The sequence below is a fragment of the Xenopus tropicalis genome, chromosome 4 (assembly GCF_000004195.4).
Source record: "Xenopus tropicalis strain Nigerian chromosome 4, UCB_Xtro_10.0, whole genome shotgun sequence".
Taxonomy (NCBI): Eukaryota; Metazoa; Chordata; class Amphibia; order Anura; family Pipidae; genus Xenopus; species Xenopus tropicalis.
In genome coordinates this window covers 121,798,984-121,814,206 of record NC_030680.2, presented here as the reverse complement: position 1 = coordinate 121,814,206, position 15,223 = coordinate 121,798,984, and the positions used below count along the sequence as shown (strand labels likewise).

Here is a 15,223-nt window from a genome sequence, read left to right as displayed (position 1 = left end):
AGTAGGAGGTGTGGGCAGAGGAAGTACAGAGTTTAATTGCGACATTGTAACACAAAGTTCTGCCGGCCTGTCGCTCCCACTGGGAGACTAATGGGTGAGTCATTGCGCTTCCGCGCAGGCGTGACCAATTCTCGCGAGATTTTGGCGAGAGTAAGAGACCGGCGACTGGGAAGCTGTACTTGCGGACTGTAAGTACCGAGCCGGGGCTGTGTTAGCAAAAGCGGGACTTTGGGCAGTATGATAGCAGTGTAGGGCAAAGACCATGCGGGTTCCCTAACATTTGCCATCCCTACCGAAGCCTGCAGCTCCCTGACAGCCGGGGGGCCGCTCTCCGCAACCCTCGTGGTTTTGGCGGGATGTGTCATTCATAGATTTGCTAGTCCGGCCTCGTCATGTGGGAGGGGGAGGCGAAAGGGCATTGCCCTGGGCTCTAAGCGCCAGTGGGGTCACTTACTTGCTAAAAGGGAAATGTGTAAGTGACTACTAGATACTTTCAGTCATCAGAGGAAAACCTGCTGCTGAGAGTTGTAGTTCAGGCTCAGCTAGAGGGCTGTATCACCCCCCAGTTATGTACCCTCTTGGCCTCTTCAGATTTTCTGCTTCTCTTTAACTGGAGAGTTTAGGATAGGGGTGGCCAAAACGTCGATCACGGTCCACCGGTCGATCCCCCATGGATTTCTGCTGGACCGCGTCTAAGCCGGGAAATGCAGAAGTGCGACGCGTTTATTGGGTATGCGTAGCTACGCTGCGTCGCATACGTACGCGGGGAGGAGTCAAAAGTAGACCGCTGAGGGAAAAAGTCTGGGCACCCCTGGTCTAGGATTTTAAATACTGTCATGTCAGATGCTGACCATGAACATTATGTGATTTAAAAGTGTAATTATTCTAAATAAGTATATTCTTGTAATTATACTTTGCCTTTTCAGTCACGGGGGTAGCTCCCCTATAAAATAACTTGTATAACGTTATGATTTTCATTCATGTTTTCATTTCATTCAGTGTGAAAGCCAGCACTTTACCTGCGGACATACACTCTGCTCTGCTTTGTGGGGCTGCACTGAAGCGGGTTTTGTAGTTTTTAGTGCAGGCACGTAGGAAAGTGGATCCCCTTCACTTAGTCTGATGGAAAAACGCAGAGCTGAGAGAAGCGCATCTACGCTTCGTGTGGCCTAGTCCTAACAACTGCATAGATGTGTGAATGAGAACCTGAATAGGAGATGGCCTGAATAGATAAGTAATAATTGTAGCATTAGGGTGAACACAGACGGAGCTACTAGTAGCAGCTACTTGTCATGGCTACTAAAACAGACAATGCTGATCATTTACTGAGAACAGTCTCTACGTGTGTTTTAGCAGAGGCAATTATCAGTATTGTCTATGGCAGGGTATTTTTCTGGCTTTTAGTAGCAATTAAAAAGCTGCTACTAGTAGCTTCACCCTTAGGACTGAATAGTCACGCCGTGACATCCTGGTGGGATGGCCGAAGTCACTGAAGTCTCCTCTCAAGGCGACTTCACCAGATTGCGTTGCCACGTATGCCATCCCACTGGCGAATTACATTCTAGCTGGTGGGATGGCATTGCGGGGAGATTAGTCGCCCACAAAAAGGGAGATTTGTCACGGCGCAACTAATCTCCCTGTGATTCACAGCCCTTACTGCTATTTTTTATCACTAACCCTCTTTGAAAGTTGTAAGGTGCGGAGGCAAAAGGAAGCTATAAAATGTAGACACTGTAAATAGATAAAAATGACACTGTACTATAGTTAGCTTAATGGCAAACTGCCCCCCCCCCCAAAGCCAGAAAATCAATTCATGTTAAGGTTTCTTTTGTTTATTGATTATTATATTATGTACTTCCGGTAGTTACGTTACAAGGTTATTAGAAGTCACCTTGGTTCCATATAAAATCACAAGACAGAAGGTAGCTTTATTATATTTTATAATACAAGAGTTTTGGTGGATTTTGTGACACAAATACTTCACTAAACATACAAACTTAATATAACTAATGGCATCAGTAAGCACCATTTGCAAGGATATATTTTACAGGACATCCACAGATTATATGGCTGAAAATTTCTGAGTTTTACTTCTCAATTGAGAAAGCCAGTCAGATGACTAGCGAAAATTCAATATATACCGTGACCTGGATGAATGAGAACCTTCACAGATACCTTTTCTGAATTTATTCCCATAGAATATATTCTGTGGGATTGAGTTGGGGTAAGGCAGGGCATGCACAGTAGTGGATTCTTATACTGCCTTTCTCTTCCACATTGGCACTTGTGTTCGTTTGCAGCTTTGATGCATGCACAGTTCACTTTGATGATTGATATACTTTTCATGCACCCACACAAGGAACACTCAGGAAATAAATAATCATAAGGGAGAACGTTAAATTATATTTTCTTTGAAGAAGCATTTTTTTTATAAGAACAGGATAGCAGGGTGGCTGGACAGCATTTGTAATGGGGCTTGTTCTCCACCCCAATTTATTTTAAGATCATGACATTGTTAAAATAATCTTAGGGATGTGTTACCTGTTCAACAGGTTCTCGGTTATACTTCTTATTTCTCTGGTTTATTAAGAGAGAAAAAGTGTGACAATGGCTTCTGAAGATATTGCGCAGTTGACAGATTCCCTGGCAAAGACAAAGGTGGAGGGAGGAGGAGAGCTAAGCTTTAAAGGGAAAAGCCTGAAACTCAACACTGCCCAGGATGGTGAGACTATATATGTATTTGATACATTTATTTACCTTATCTAACACTATTTATGTGCATAAAGCAAGCTTTATGCACTACTATTTTACTATCCGAATACGTGGATGATACACCCATCTTAAGTGTAAGTTTTTATTTATACTGAATAATATAAAAAAGAGCTGAATAAGTAAGGCAGGGAAGTAGTAAATATTTAAATGTAAATATGTGGCTGAAACAAGAGTAACTTTTAGTATTTGGGCTCCTTTATAATGGCAGTTTGTTTTTTAAACAAATTAATATTTAGCTGAAGAAGTGATTCGGGAAATTGAAGATTTTGAAGGGCTGCATGCTCTGCGGCTGGAAGGCAACACTGTGGGACTGGAGGCAGCTAAAGCAATAGCCAAAGTTCTGGAAAAGAAACCTGATCTGAAGGTATATAAGAATCCCTGTGTGTGTGTGTGTGTGTGAAATTGGGGTAACAAAGGGTGCATTTAGATTTTCATGGGAAGAGAGATTGAAATGTTACAGGATTTCAAGTCCGCCTTTTTTCATATAGCAGAAATAATATGCAGCAAATGGCTAAGGAAAGTCCTAATCTGTAATATAGCTGTGTCCATTCAGCTCAACCCTTAACTTATACAAGACTTTTAGCTTCTGGGTAATACAGAAATTGAAAAAGACATGGAAAAGAAATGGATTCTCAGTCAAGACTTAAAGGAAAGGATATCCTGAAATGCCAATATATTAGGGACCCCCAGTGAAACCAGTCACTAAGTTCTCTTTTTAGAAAAAAAAGCACCTCTCCCGGTGTTAAATGTAACGCTGTGCCATTATTTTATTTACTCTTTCCTGGTATGCCTTCCAGAGGTTTAGACTTTGGTGTTGGCACTAGATTAAATCTGCCAAGGGGCAAATTGGAAAGGTAAGAAAACATAGCTGATGCAGCTTATGCTACTTTTTTTTTTCCTCAGAGGTGTATTACCTTAAATGTTGCCAACCCTTATCATTTAATCACTGCTACAGGGATAGCACCATATAAGTTAACAGTGGCAAAGCCAAATATACAAAATGTATGTTTTACAAATGCATACTAACTTCTCTGGGTCTGATGTTCTTTCTAGCGCTGCCACTGGAGTGATATGTTTACAGGAAGGTTAAGGTCCGAAATTCCACCTTCTTTGGTATGTATATTGATATGTATGTTGGAACCATTTGTTTGAAAATTGTAGAAACTTTCTAACCTTAATCAAACCTTTACTATGTCTTTCCCTGTAGATATCTCTTGGTGATGCTTTGATTACAGCTGGAGCTCAGCTGACCGAGCTGGATTTAAGTGACAATGCTTTTGGTCCTGATGGAGTGCGTGGTTTTGAAGCTCTTCTTAAGAGTCCAGCTTGTTTCACTCTACAGGAGCTCAAACTGAACAACTGTGGAATGGGAATTGGTGGAGGAAAGGTAACTAAATATTTACTTTTCCTTCTAAACCATTGTATGTTCAATGGTCAGCTTCCTGTCATTTTTATTTCTCCCTCACATTCCTCTTTATTTTCTCTTATGTCTCCACATTTTTTCCTTTACATGATTTACTATCTCAATAATTATTTCAAAAACACTTAAAATGGGATTGCAATTCATAATATACTAAAAGTCAAAGTATATACAAAGTGTATCTGTCAGCCTCAGCGACTGTTAACAGATTAGGCAAAACAGAGAAATATCTGTTACTTGTTTTTTTTGGATTTTTTGTGTCATTGCAACTACAAAAAAAAAGTGTTTGTGACATGGAAGTTTGCTACCCTTGCAAGTAATCTGTGGACATAAACAAAAATCTTCAGCACACCACTTACATACATGTTCTCAGAGGGTGCTTAACTTCCACAGCCGCTCCCAAGCCTTTTTTCCATGTATCTTTGCAAAGGGGAAGAAGCACTCCAGTCTGTCGGCAATGCCTTTAAATCATTTATTTGCAGAAATGGACAAACGGCACAAGCTTTCGGGGGTGACCCCTTCTTCAGGTGCAGTACACACAAGTGAACAATTTACTCACTAAATACCTAAACAGACCATGTGACACTGCAATGCAAAACAGTCCCAAGCAGCCATTCAATTATGTGAATCAACAATCCCCTTCATAGGAGTCCTTTACACTTATGGTTATATGTTTTACAGATTATGAAGTGTAAAGGACTCCTATGAAGGGGATTGTTGATTCACATAATTGAATGGCTGCTTGGGACTGTTTTGCATTGCAGCCGAGATGGGGTTAATGTGTCACATGGTCTGTTAAGGTATTTAGTGAGTAAATTGTTCACTTGTGTGTACTGAGTGCTTCTTCCCCTTTGCAAAGTAACCTGTGGAATCATTACCTCATCAGTATCAGATGTGAAAATGCAATGTAAAATAGCTAGCTTAGAATGCTTTATTGCGTGGACTGTTTTGCCAAAAATATAAATTTAGCAAGAGCTTAAATAAACAAGGCAAGCAAATGATAGGCTAATGTTGCGTTGTTACTGGGTGAAAAAGTTGTGCTGTTTTTTAAATGATTTAATACACTGTTGAATCTTTTTATCTGTATCATTATGGCTTAGGGATATACAGGCATATTTGTTGTCAGTTCAGCCACTCCTGGCATTCCACAGTACCCTTATCCTGCCTACTTATTTATGTGAAATCAGTAAGATATTGATCAAACTAGGCAAGACCACAGATGACTAGTGAGCAAGGGCCCCCAAATCAATCTTTTTTTGTGATCTGTAGCACCAAAACATTAAATATACACTATGGGGCATATTTATTATAATGTGTAGGTTAACATCACCAGTGATGTTGCCCATAGCAACCAATCTGCAGATAGATTTGAAAAGTCACCTACAAGTTAGAAAACGAAAGCAATCGCAAATATGCCCCTATATGTCCAAAAGTCTGTAGCCTCTCCTAAATGAATATGTCCTTAAACAGAACACTCACTTCCCAGTTCCAGACTGTCCGTAGAACAGGGGTGTCAAACTCGCGGCCCGCGGGCCATTTGCGGCCCTCGGTACAATATTTTGTGGCCCGCACCAACGCCGAATGAATGGATCGCGATTTTTATTGCGATTCAAGGGATAATGCAAGACACGGCAGGCGGGAGCTGCTGATTGCGGAAATGACGTTATGCCATCACAACAGTTATTATGGGAAGACGTAAGGAGCTAATTGTGCACACAGAACGTCTTCCCATAATAACTGTTATGATGGCATAACGTCATTTCCGCAATCAGCAGCTCCGGACTTTTTTTTGTGAAATCCCTTATGCGGCCCAGCCTCATCCTGACTTTGCCTCCTGCAGCCCCCAGGTAAATTGAGTTTGAGCCCCCTGCCGTAGAAGGTTAGCGCAATAACTATTTGTCAGGTGCATGGATGATTTAGTTTAGCAGCTATGTGCAATGTCCAGTCTCGGCTGAATTGGTGTAAAAGTCACTGCCAGTGGGCTCTGCAGGAGTTAAAAGTATTCTGAAATACCATATTGTAATGTTACTCACAGGTTCAGCAATGGTGGTGTTTTGTATATAAGTGTATTTGGCCAAATCCACCAAAAAAAGCTGGATTTGGTGCATTACTAACCTTCAAGTTGTGTTCCAAGACTGCCTTACATTTTTTTCATTTGTTTAATTCAGATCCTGGCTGCAGCCCTAACTGAGTGTTACAAGAAGTCTAGTTCCCATGGTAAGCCTCTGGCACTGAAAGTATTCATAGCAGGAAGGAACCGCTTGGAGAATGATGGTGCCACTGCACTGGCTGAAGCTTTTCGTGTAAGTGCAAAAAACGTGTAATGTAGTAATATCGTTTTCATGACACAGTAGCCATTAATTGATGATGATCTCTCTTTTGTTTTAGCTCATTGGCACCTTAGAGGAGGTACACATGCCGCAGAATGGCATTAATCATGCTGGCATCACTGCTTTGGCAGAATCTTTTAAAGCCAACTCTTTGCTGAAAGTGATCAACCTTAATGATAATACATTCACAGAAAAGGGTGGCATTGCTATGGCTGAGGTACTGCTATTTTTTTTACTGATATTTTACATAGTTTTTGGCATGCAAAATTTTCAGATATGACCCCTGAATACTAATGTTTCATATTGGTGTTGTACTGTACATGTTAATAAACCATCAGTAGTAAAAAACAACTTTTTAGAAATAATGTGTAATGTGTGGTTATGTCCAAGCAAGAACGCTTTGTTTTGTGTTCACCATAAATGTATATTTTATTAACGTGTTAAAAATTAAAATTTTTAATTGATGGACATTTCTGTTTCCTTTTTAAAGGCATTAAAGACACTCAGGCAAGTGGAAGTAATCAATTTTGGGGACTGTTTGGTCCGTTCCAAGGGAGCACAGGCTATAGCAACTGCATTAAAAGAAGGGCTTCATAAATTAAAGGTATGTTATTTATACATTTGTTGTAGCACAATGATGCATACATACTTAAATGTGTAATGGGGGCTATCAAATTAGAACAAGTGTTACTTATGTAGCAGAAGCTAGCTTACTAACCTGTAAAAAAAAAAAAATGGACTTTGGAAATATTGGCTGGCAGAGAGCTGGCTTTTGCTACAATGCCAAAAACAGAAAATAAATCAGGTACATTCCAAAACAAAACCTGTTTTTAGGCCAGTTTAAATATCCTATTTACTGTGTTTTTCACCTTTTATTTGTAGGAGCTTAACCTCTCTTTTTGTGAAATTAAACGAGATGCAGCAGTGGTCTTAGCAGAATCTGTGGAAGATAGGTCTGAATTACAGAAACTGGATTTAAATGGTATGAGCTGCAGCCACAGTGCATTGAAAATAAGAATTTTAAATTTCTGTACAAATGTAGATTTTTGTTTTTGTTTTAATAAGAGTTAAATGTGTTCTGCGATTATAAAGTTGATTATAACGGTTGATTTAGGCACAAACAGTGAAAGCAGTATGCCAAGCGCACACATGCTGGAGCAGTGTGTAGTGTGTATAGCTACATCATATATGTGGGTTGTAAGAATTTGATTTAATAAGCTACTCTTTGGTTTTTATTGCAGGAAATTGTCTTGGTGAGGGGGGCTGTGAGCAGGTGCAGGAAATCCTGGAAGGCATTAGCATGGCTAACATATTAGGCTCTTTAAGGTATAGTATGCTGCATATATATGCTTCTCAACCTCAACTACCTTCTCTACTGAGGTATTGTGTGTGTGTGTGTGTGTGTGTGTGTGTGTATGTATGTATGGATAGATAAATATATCTAGTGTAGTCATAATTAAGGTCCCTTGCAATGCTTGCAATGGAAAGCAATATATGACAGTTTTTCTGTGTTTTAAAACATGGTAGTCTATGGAATTGTGATACCCTAAGTACAGAAAACTGCAAAGATCTAATTTATTGTATAAATATTTACATGGGAAGTTTTGTCCCATCGGGATAATTTCATCTCTTTAAAATAAGCATGGGTATAAAAAAAATTGGTCTAGCATTTGTATAACATCTTTACTTTGCTGTAGTGATGATGAGGGGGATGAAGATGAGGATGAAGATGAAGTAGATGATGATGACGACGATGATGACGACGACGATGATGAAGATGATGAAGAGGACGTGGAGGAGGAGGAAGAGGAGGAAGATGTAGATGATAATGAAAACAGAACAAAGCCTAATAAAATTTCATCACATGTAAGTATGAAAGTGTCTACAGCATAATTGCGGGCATGCTTGAAGGTGTCTGTGCAGGGATGAGCATCCTTTAGGAAGGATTCAGTGCAGCTAAACACTGCAGACCACTATTAATGTTTTGTAGCTGTTTGGCTGCCTTGACAATAGATCTTTACAAGCGCTGGCACATGGGGCATTTTGTCACCTGTGGAAATTCACGCCATACTGTAGGCGACAAATACCTATCTATGGCTGCCTATTCAGATTACATTTGTAAAATAATCCTGTTCCACATTAAGGGGCAGATGTATAAAAATATAAGTTTAGAGATTAATACTAAAAATTAAATTAAAAACTGACCCACACTCTATTTATTCCTATGGAATTTTTAGAAGTGTATTTATCAGTGGGTGAAAATTTTAATTCACCAATTGTTAAATACACTTCTTAAAATCCCATAGGAATAAATAGAAGTGGGTGAGTTCTATTCACAGTTCTAAACTCACATTTTGATAAATCTGTCCCTAAGTGTTAAATGTTTTCCATATGATGTTTCGATAGGCTAACAAGGAATTTTGTTTTATTATAGGTTAAAGATTCCACCCCTATATTTTCTTTTAGTTGCAGTTTCTCTTGTTTTGTGCAATGTTTTAGCTTCAGATTGGGGAACTTCAGTTACCTGAAGTCTGCAGCACCCCTTTAAATTTAAGGTGGGCATACACTGTAAGATCCACTTGTTTGGCAAGGTCACACCTACGGGTGGGCGATATAGGGCTAATTTGATCATTTGGCACCACATTTCTTTTAACATTGGGCAATATTAATTGGTCTCAATGCACAACAGAGAAGTTAGTGCTGCACACCATATTTACTTTTTGTTACTTTAGGTATACATGCAAGTTCTCAAGGCCATGTTTCATAATCTTGGGTGCCCTGATGTAGCTGCACTACAGCTCCAAACATGCTTTTACCTTGATATTAGTTTGGCTTCTGTGAATTGTAGTACATCATCATCTGGGGATCCAAGCTTAAGAACAGGGCTCTAGGCTTGTGTAACTTATTTTTCTTTTCTAAACCCATGGCTGACTTTACCTTGACACTGAGTAAGATTGCACAGTATCATGATGGTCCTCTTTTAATTTGCACTGGGTTGTTGTGAAGTTAGTGCACACACTATGATCAGCCTTGTATGTATCTACCACAACTATCATTCCATGCCGTAGGGAGTATTTTTATGCTTTGCCTTCTGCCCTCATTTGCCATTTAGCCTTAGGGAATGCTTCTTATGACTTCCTCTTGGTGGGAGAATTGTAGTTGTAGCAGTAGGCAACAAACATCCCTTTGCTGTGGCAGTTACCTATACTTTGTATCAAGTTTTAGTTCTTTTATGTTGGCAGTTACCTGTAAGTGCTTTCAGGAATAGGTGTGAATCTTAAAATTTATAGATTATCTACCGTGTTTTTTTTTTTTTTTTAAAGGTATCCACACCAGCCGCTCCACCTAAACTTCCAGTTGATGCATCCACCTTTCTTAGCTTTCCCTCTCCTGAGAAGCTTGTGCGCATGGGTCCTAAACGTTCTACAATGATAATGCAGCAGGTTGGTGTTTTCATTATCCAATATGGTTAATTGGTTATCAGAATATCAAGAAGAAGAAATGTTCATGCCATGTTCAATTCAACCATCCACGCATTCTTTATTTCCTCCTGGTCAGCAACAATGTATTCATTATTTATCATAAGCATACAACATCAATTCCCATACCCCCTAGCTCAATATATATGCTTTGTTGTCAATGAGTTAATTATAATGCCAAATGTGCATTATCCATAGGTTGAGCATTAGACTGGATGCCTAGGGCTTATACTGTTGTATTATTGTATTGTAAAGCACGAATCTCTACCATCCTTTCAGCAGCGTGCCCAACACTTGTAACTGGCACTCTATTGAAGCCATAGTACCGTGCTTACTCATGAGAGATTCATCAATGTCTTGAGCTGCTTGTTGTGCCTGAGACGTGTTTAATTCAAAATAAATTATTTGGTAAATCCAAGGATCCTGTCATTTCCTGTATCCACTCATATTACCAAGCACATATAGAATAAAGATGACCATTTAGAGTTTACCGCACTTCTAATTGTAGGTTAACTATAATTTTGCTAAACAAATACAAACTAGAATGCTGGCATAACTTCTTTCTTTTTCACAACTTCTTTGTAATTGTGTTATCTCCCTTATCTTTAGATCGATGTTGCAGATACGGAAAAGGTGGTCCAAACGTTCATCCAGGTCTCCTCTGTGTACAGGGATGACAGTGAAGTAAAGGCGGCTGTTGAAGAAACTATTGGTGTGTGCTAGTTACTGCCATTTCTTTTGTCTCCTTTGTGCTCCGACCTGTGTAAGCATATTCTAACGGTCTCTCTTAACTGTTCTAGATGGTCTAATGAAGAAGGCTTTTGAAAGCCGAGGTTTCCAAGAAAATCTGTTTATCACTAGTCTATTGGTGCATATGGGACTTCTCAAGGTATTGTATGAATATTTTTGTGTGGTGTTAATTATTAGTCTGGTCTTGTTAATTAGCCTTCCCCTTTAGAGTAGAAGGGGACACGGTCTATTTGCCAGTGTGACCTGTGTATTTGTATTTTATGTTTAATATATATTTTTTATTTCTTGTCTTTCCTCATGCTCAGAGTGAAGACAAAATTAAAACGGTACAGCACTTAAATGGCCCCTTGCTAACTCTGAATCACATGGTACAACAGAATTACTTCCCAAAATCTCTTGTTCCTATACTTCTGGCTTTCATCTCAAAGTAAGTACATAAAACACATTATTTAATTTTTTTTCTCATTCCTTCATGTATTTCAGCTTGGTAGCTACTTCAGTTACCCAGAGGCATGAGTTACAATGCTTTAGAGCAGTGATTCACAGCATTTCCCTTACGTGCAACATGTTGCTTGCCATTCCTTTTGACTTTGCTTTTTGTGGCCTCAAATCTGGTGTTAATGTTAAAATTCCAGGTTTAAAGACACTAGTTTACTCAGTCTACATGGGCTACCAAACATCCAATTGCAGGATTTATTTGGCAACACCCTGGAAATTTTTTAATGTTTGTGTGGCTTCCATACATTTTATACAGAGTTTGGCTCACAGGTAAAAGGAGTTGGGGAGCCCTGCTTTAGAGTATGTTAGTAAGATTGAAAACAATATGTCCTTAAGATCAGGATACAGGCAGGCAGAGCAGCCCTAGTCCTAGATATATGGACCACTTAAAGGGGATGTTCAGCATAGTCTGAATTTGAGGAGCCCCTGTAATTCATCTTTATTATTTAGAATGTTTAGTTTTGAAGCTACAGACCAGAATCAGTGCCGCTAAAACTGTCTGTGCTTTGCTCTATGCTCTCTTTGGAAGGGATCGCCAACACGAACTTGCATTCTTCCATAACAGGAAGTTGGCACCACTGAACTTGCTACTCATGCCTTCCCTCTCCTGCTTCATTTACATTTCTGATTGAGCCAGCCAGTGGTATCAAAGATGTGCCAATGATGCAGGAGAGGGAGTGCCCTCATATTATGTAAGTCTAGTGAATATTAATTTTTAATAGTTGACTGAAACAAAGTTGGCCTCCCCCACTTTTCTATAAAATACCCAGTTTACAGTATTGTTGTTCTTGAGTTGATTGGCTTTTTTGCAAAAGGGGAATTATGGACATTATGGCTGTCATTGTTACACACTACATGGACACTACACAGACTTCATAACTGAACTCTCCGGACCAGATGAATGCACTGTCCATAAATTCCACCTGCTACTACTGTTTGCAGTGTTCAGTAAAAAATCAAGCGCTGACAATTATGTCTACTGTGGCCCCAATAACGCTACACGTGTTTTGTACTCGGGGTGTAAGAATCACGCCTGTTTATCCTTGATATATGTTAATATAGGTCTGCTCAGCTCAGCTTTGTGGGACTTCAATACAATATTATAACCTTACCCAAGACAAAATATTATAACCCTTTATATATGATGTTTTCCATTTCTTGGATATGTATGCAGTGAGAGAAATGTCTGTGTTTATATGCTCCCAGTTCCTGTTCCTTAGACTTTAAGGTACTGTTAATATACAGCTATGAGTGCTTGTGGTTACTTGGTGCTAATATACATCTTAAGTGCCAATATTTATATAATATATACAGGGTATATTCTATACTGCCCTGAGCCTTTTACAAAACACATCTAACCAAATGTAATGAACGTTCTCTAACAAATATTAACAGAACAGTCGATTGCTTTACTTTACGAATAATTTGATCTCTCTCCTTGTCATTTCAGGCCCAACCGTGTCCTGGAAAATAACGCCAGTGCCAGACACACATTGCTGCACAACCTTCATAATCTGTAACCTGCTTTGCTTCAACTTGGACTAAACTTTACCCAGCCCACAAAACATAAAAGCTCTTCATAGCAGGTTATATATGAGCAAGGGTTTATTAGGCATATTGCTGGGGAATAAGTTCCTTCTGGTCTTACCTACAAGGGGCCCCATTCCAGTCTTTTTGTTTACATTTGAAAAGAACTGTTCACCTCTCAATACCTTGATGATCCAGAGGCCCAGATTTGGACTCCAGATGAGCATTTTTTATAGGTTCATTGAGTGTTGTGTAACTGAATAATGTTACATCATTGGACAGTTCTCATATTCTCATTGAGTGGCGCATCTGTGTTTAATGCCAAATTATTGGATAATACTTTGTAAATTGAGTTTAGGGACAGTAAAAGTACTGTATCTTTATCATAAGCGATTGTACATGTATACACTGTATTCCTTCCTTAACGAGAGAAGCTGTAATGCATATCGGGTGCATATTTAGCCCTTGTAATTCCTGAAACAGTCTACTCCTGTTCCTGCCATAACTTTAGCCTGTTTGTCTGGCAGAGCTTGGCTTTAAGCTAAGGGAACTATCATGCATAGTACTCAAAGGGTAACAGATTACTCTTACATTTGTATACACTGCAAATCATATTCATGTTTTATTTAAATTACCTGGAGCAGATACTTGTGTTTTGGAAATACTTGTGCAGTTATTACTTGGCACAATAGAATTGCATTCAGTGATTTAATTACGCTCACTCCTTAGTCTGCAATTGTTCTACAGGAAGAATGTACCATAGGCCTTGCAGATGCCATTCATACCTAATGTGCCAGTACCCTGATGGCTGTAAGGTATTGCTGCTGTTCCTGTATAGTTTTCTATGTAGTCCTCTTTGGTGCCTACTCAATGGACATTTGAAATTGTTTTAGTCTTTATAGCTTTTAGAGTAGATTTGGGAGCAATTGTGCAAAAGGAAAAAAAAAATATGTAGCATTAATGTCCTTTAATGGCTGAGTAGAAAAAGAGTGTAAGCCTTTGGGTATCTGTCATCAAACAGCATCCTACCGTGCTTCCGCCAGCTGATTGCATCTACACGTGGGGGCGGCTTGCTCTGCTTTTTATAATCAGTTATTAAAGATTTCCTCTCTATACCAACACTGCTGGCAAGAGTGTTGGAGTTTTTTTTTTTTTTGTTTTTTTTTAAGACGCAAAATGTCCCCAGTGATTTCCTTTGTAAATAATTTGTATTGCTTCTCAAGCAAAGACCCTACAGCTTCAGGGCGACTGTTGCTTCACTTCCAGGAGCCATCATGGATATCTATAAGGCCTATTCCAGAATGGATATTCACATCATATCATGGCTCTCCTTGATAAAACGATTTAGCTTGGGTGTGTGTATAGACTTGCTCACTTACCTCAAACACCACTTAAAAAAAAAAAAAAAAAAAAATTGTATACATTGTGCAGAGTAGTTCTCCATATTAAAAAAATAAGGATAGTAACTGTCAGAAATCTTAATCATCAAATGACAGTAATAAAACCCACCATGGCTCAAAGGCACTGATGACTTGTTCTGTTTTGTCTTGCAGGAGTTAAATGCTTGTGTTTAAAAGTTTGTTGGCCATTAGTAACTTTGGCACATTGTGCAGTAACTATGGCCTGCAGGAAAGGTCTGTCCACTTATTCTGATATCTGATTTCATTGGGTTCTTAATGGAACAATTCAGTTTAAAAATCAAACTGGGTAAATAAACTGTACAAAATGCTTCTAATTTAGTTAGCCAAAAATGTAATCTATAAAGGCTGGAGTGAAGGGATATCTAACATAATGATCAGAACTCTACTTCCACTGCATCTCTCTAACCTGTAAGGTGGCCATACACTATAAGATCCACAACCAATATTCCCACCTATGGTGGGCGATATCTGAGGGAACAGGACATATCCGGGTAAGGGGCACATCAATGAACAAATGCGATCTTTGATCCAAGAGGAAAATCAAGCCTGCCCTGTCGACAGCTGGGCAATTTTTGGCTATTGGTTGGGGAGGCCTGTTGGGGGGTGCCCATATTTTGGCAGATAAGCTGCCCAATCGCTCTGAAGGACCCAAATTGGCAGCTGAAATCTGCCCATGTATGGCCACCTTTAGTCAGTCAGCAACTTAGGGGGGGGTGGTACACGGGACATAACTGAAGAGCCGTTATAGATAATATAAGTTTCAGAATGTTATTTTCTGTGTGGGGCACTTCTAAAATAGCAGAGTTTTACCATTATATACATGTATATATGTGTCTAAGGAGAAAGAACAGTTTTAAAAAGCTGAGATTCTATTTTTTTTGGAGATCTTCTGATTTCCACTAGTTTCTATTTCCAGTCTCTGTTTCATGCTCTCTTGGATTCATATTTTAGCACTTACATTCATTGTATTTATCTGTATAAAAACCTTTATTATATTTAAAAAAAAAAATGACATTACAGAGAATG

General features: G+C 39.1%; 1 protein-coding gene across 4 annotated transcripts; it reads left to right on the top strand.

Annotated features, from left to right (window-relative positions):
• Positions 1 to 15,205, top strand: rangap1 (Ran GTPase activating protein 1). 4 transcript variants are annotated; one of them, XM_012960590.3, is made up of 16 exons: positions 1 to 94; positions 2,591 to 2,722; positions 3,009 to 3,136; positions 3,826 to 3,885; positions 3,980 to 4,159; positions 6,361 to 6,495; positions 6,581 to 6,739; positions 7,013 to 7,126; positions 7,405 to 7,504; positions 7,764 to 7,848; positions 8,220 to 8,388; positions 9,846 to 9,965; positions 10,611 to 10,713; positions 10,802 to 10,890; positions 11,057 to 11,178; positions 12,700 to 15,205. In XM_012960590.3, the coding sequence occupies exons 1-16, from the start codon at positions 91 to 93 to the stop codon at positions 12,767 to 12,769; spliced, it is 1,770 nt and encodes a 589-aa protein (XP_012816044.1). In that variant the 5' UTR covers positions 1 to 90; the 3' UTR covers positions 12,770 to 15,205.
• Positions 15,206 to 15,223: the final 18 nt, after the last annotated feature.

Excerpts from the sequence above, each read along its gene's own strand:
- rangap1 (XM_012960590.3), top strand. Across the intron at positions 2,723-3,008 it reads ACTCAACACTGCCCAGGATG|CTGAAGAAGTGATTCGGGAA; the intron begins GTGAGACTATAT and ends ATTAATATTTAG. Across the intron at positions 4,160-6,360 it reads TGGGAATTGGTGGAGGAAAG|ATCCTGGCTGCAGCCCTAAC; the intron begins GTAACTAAATAT and ends TGTTTAATTCAG.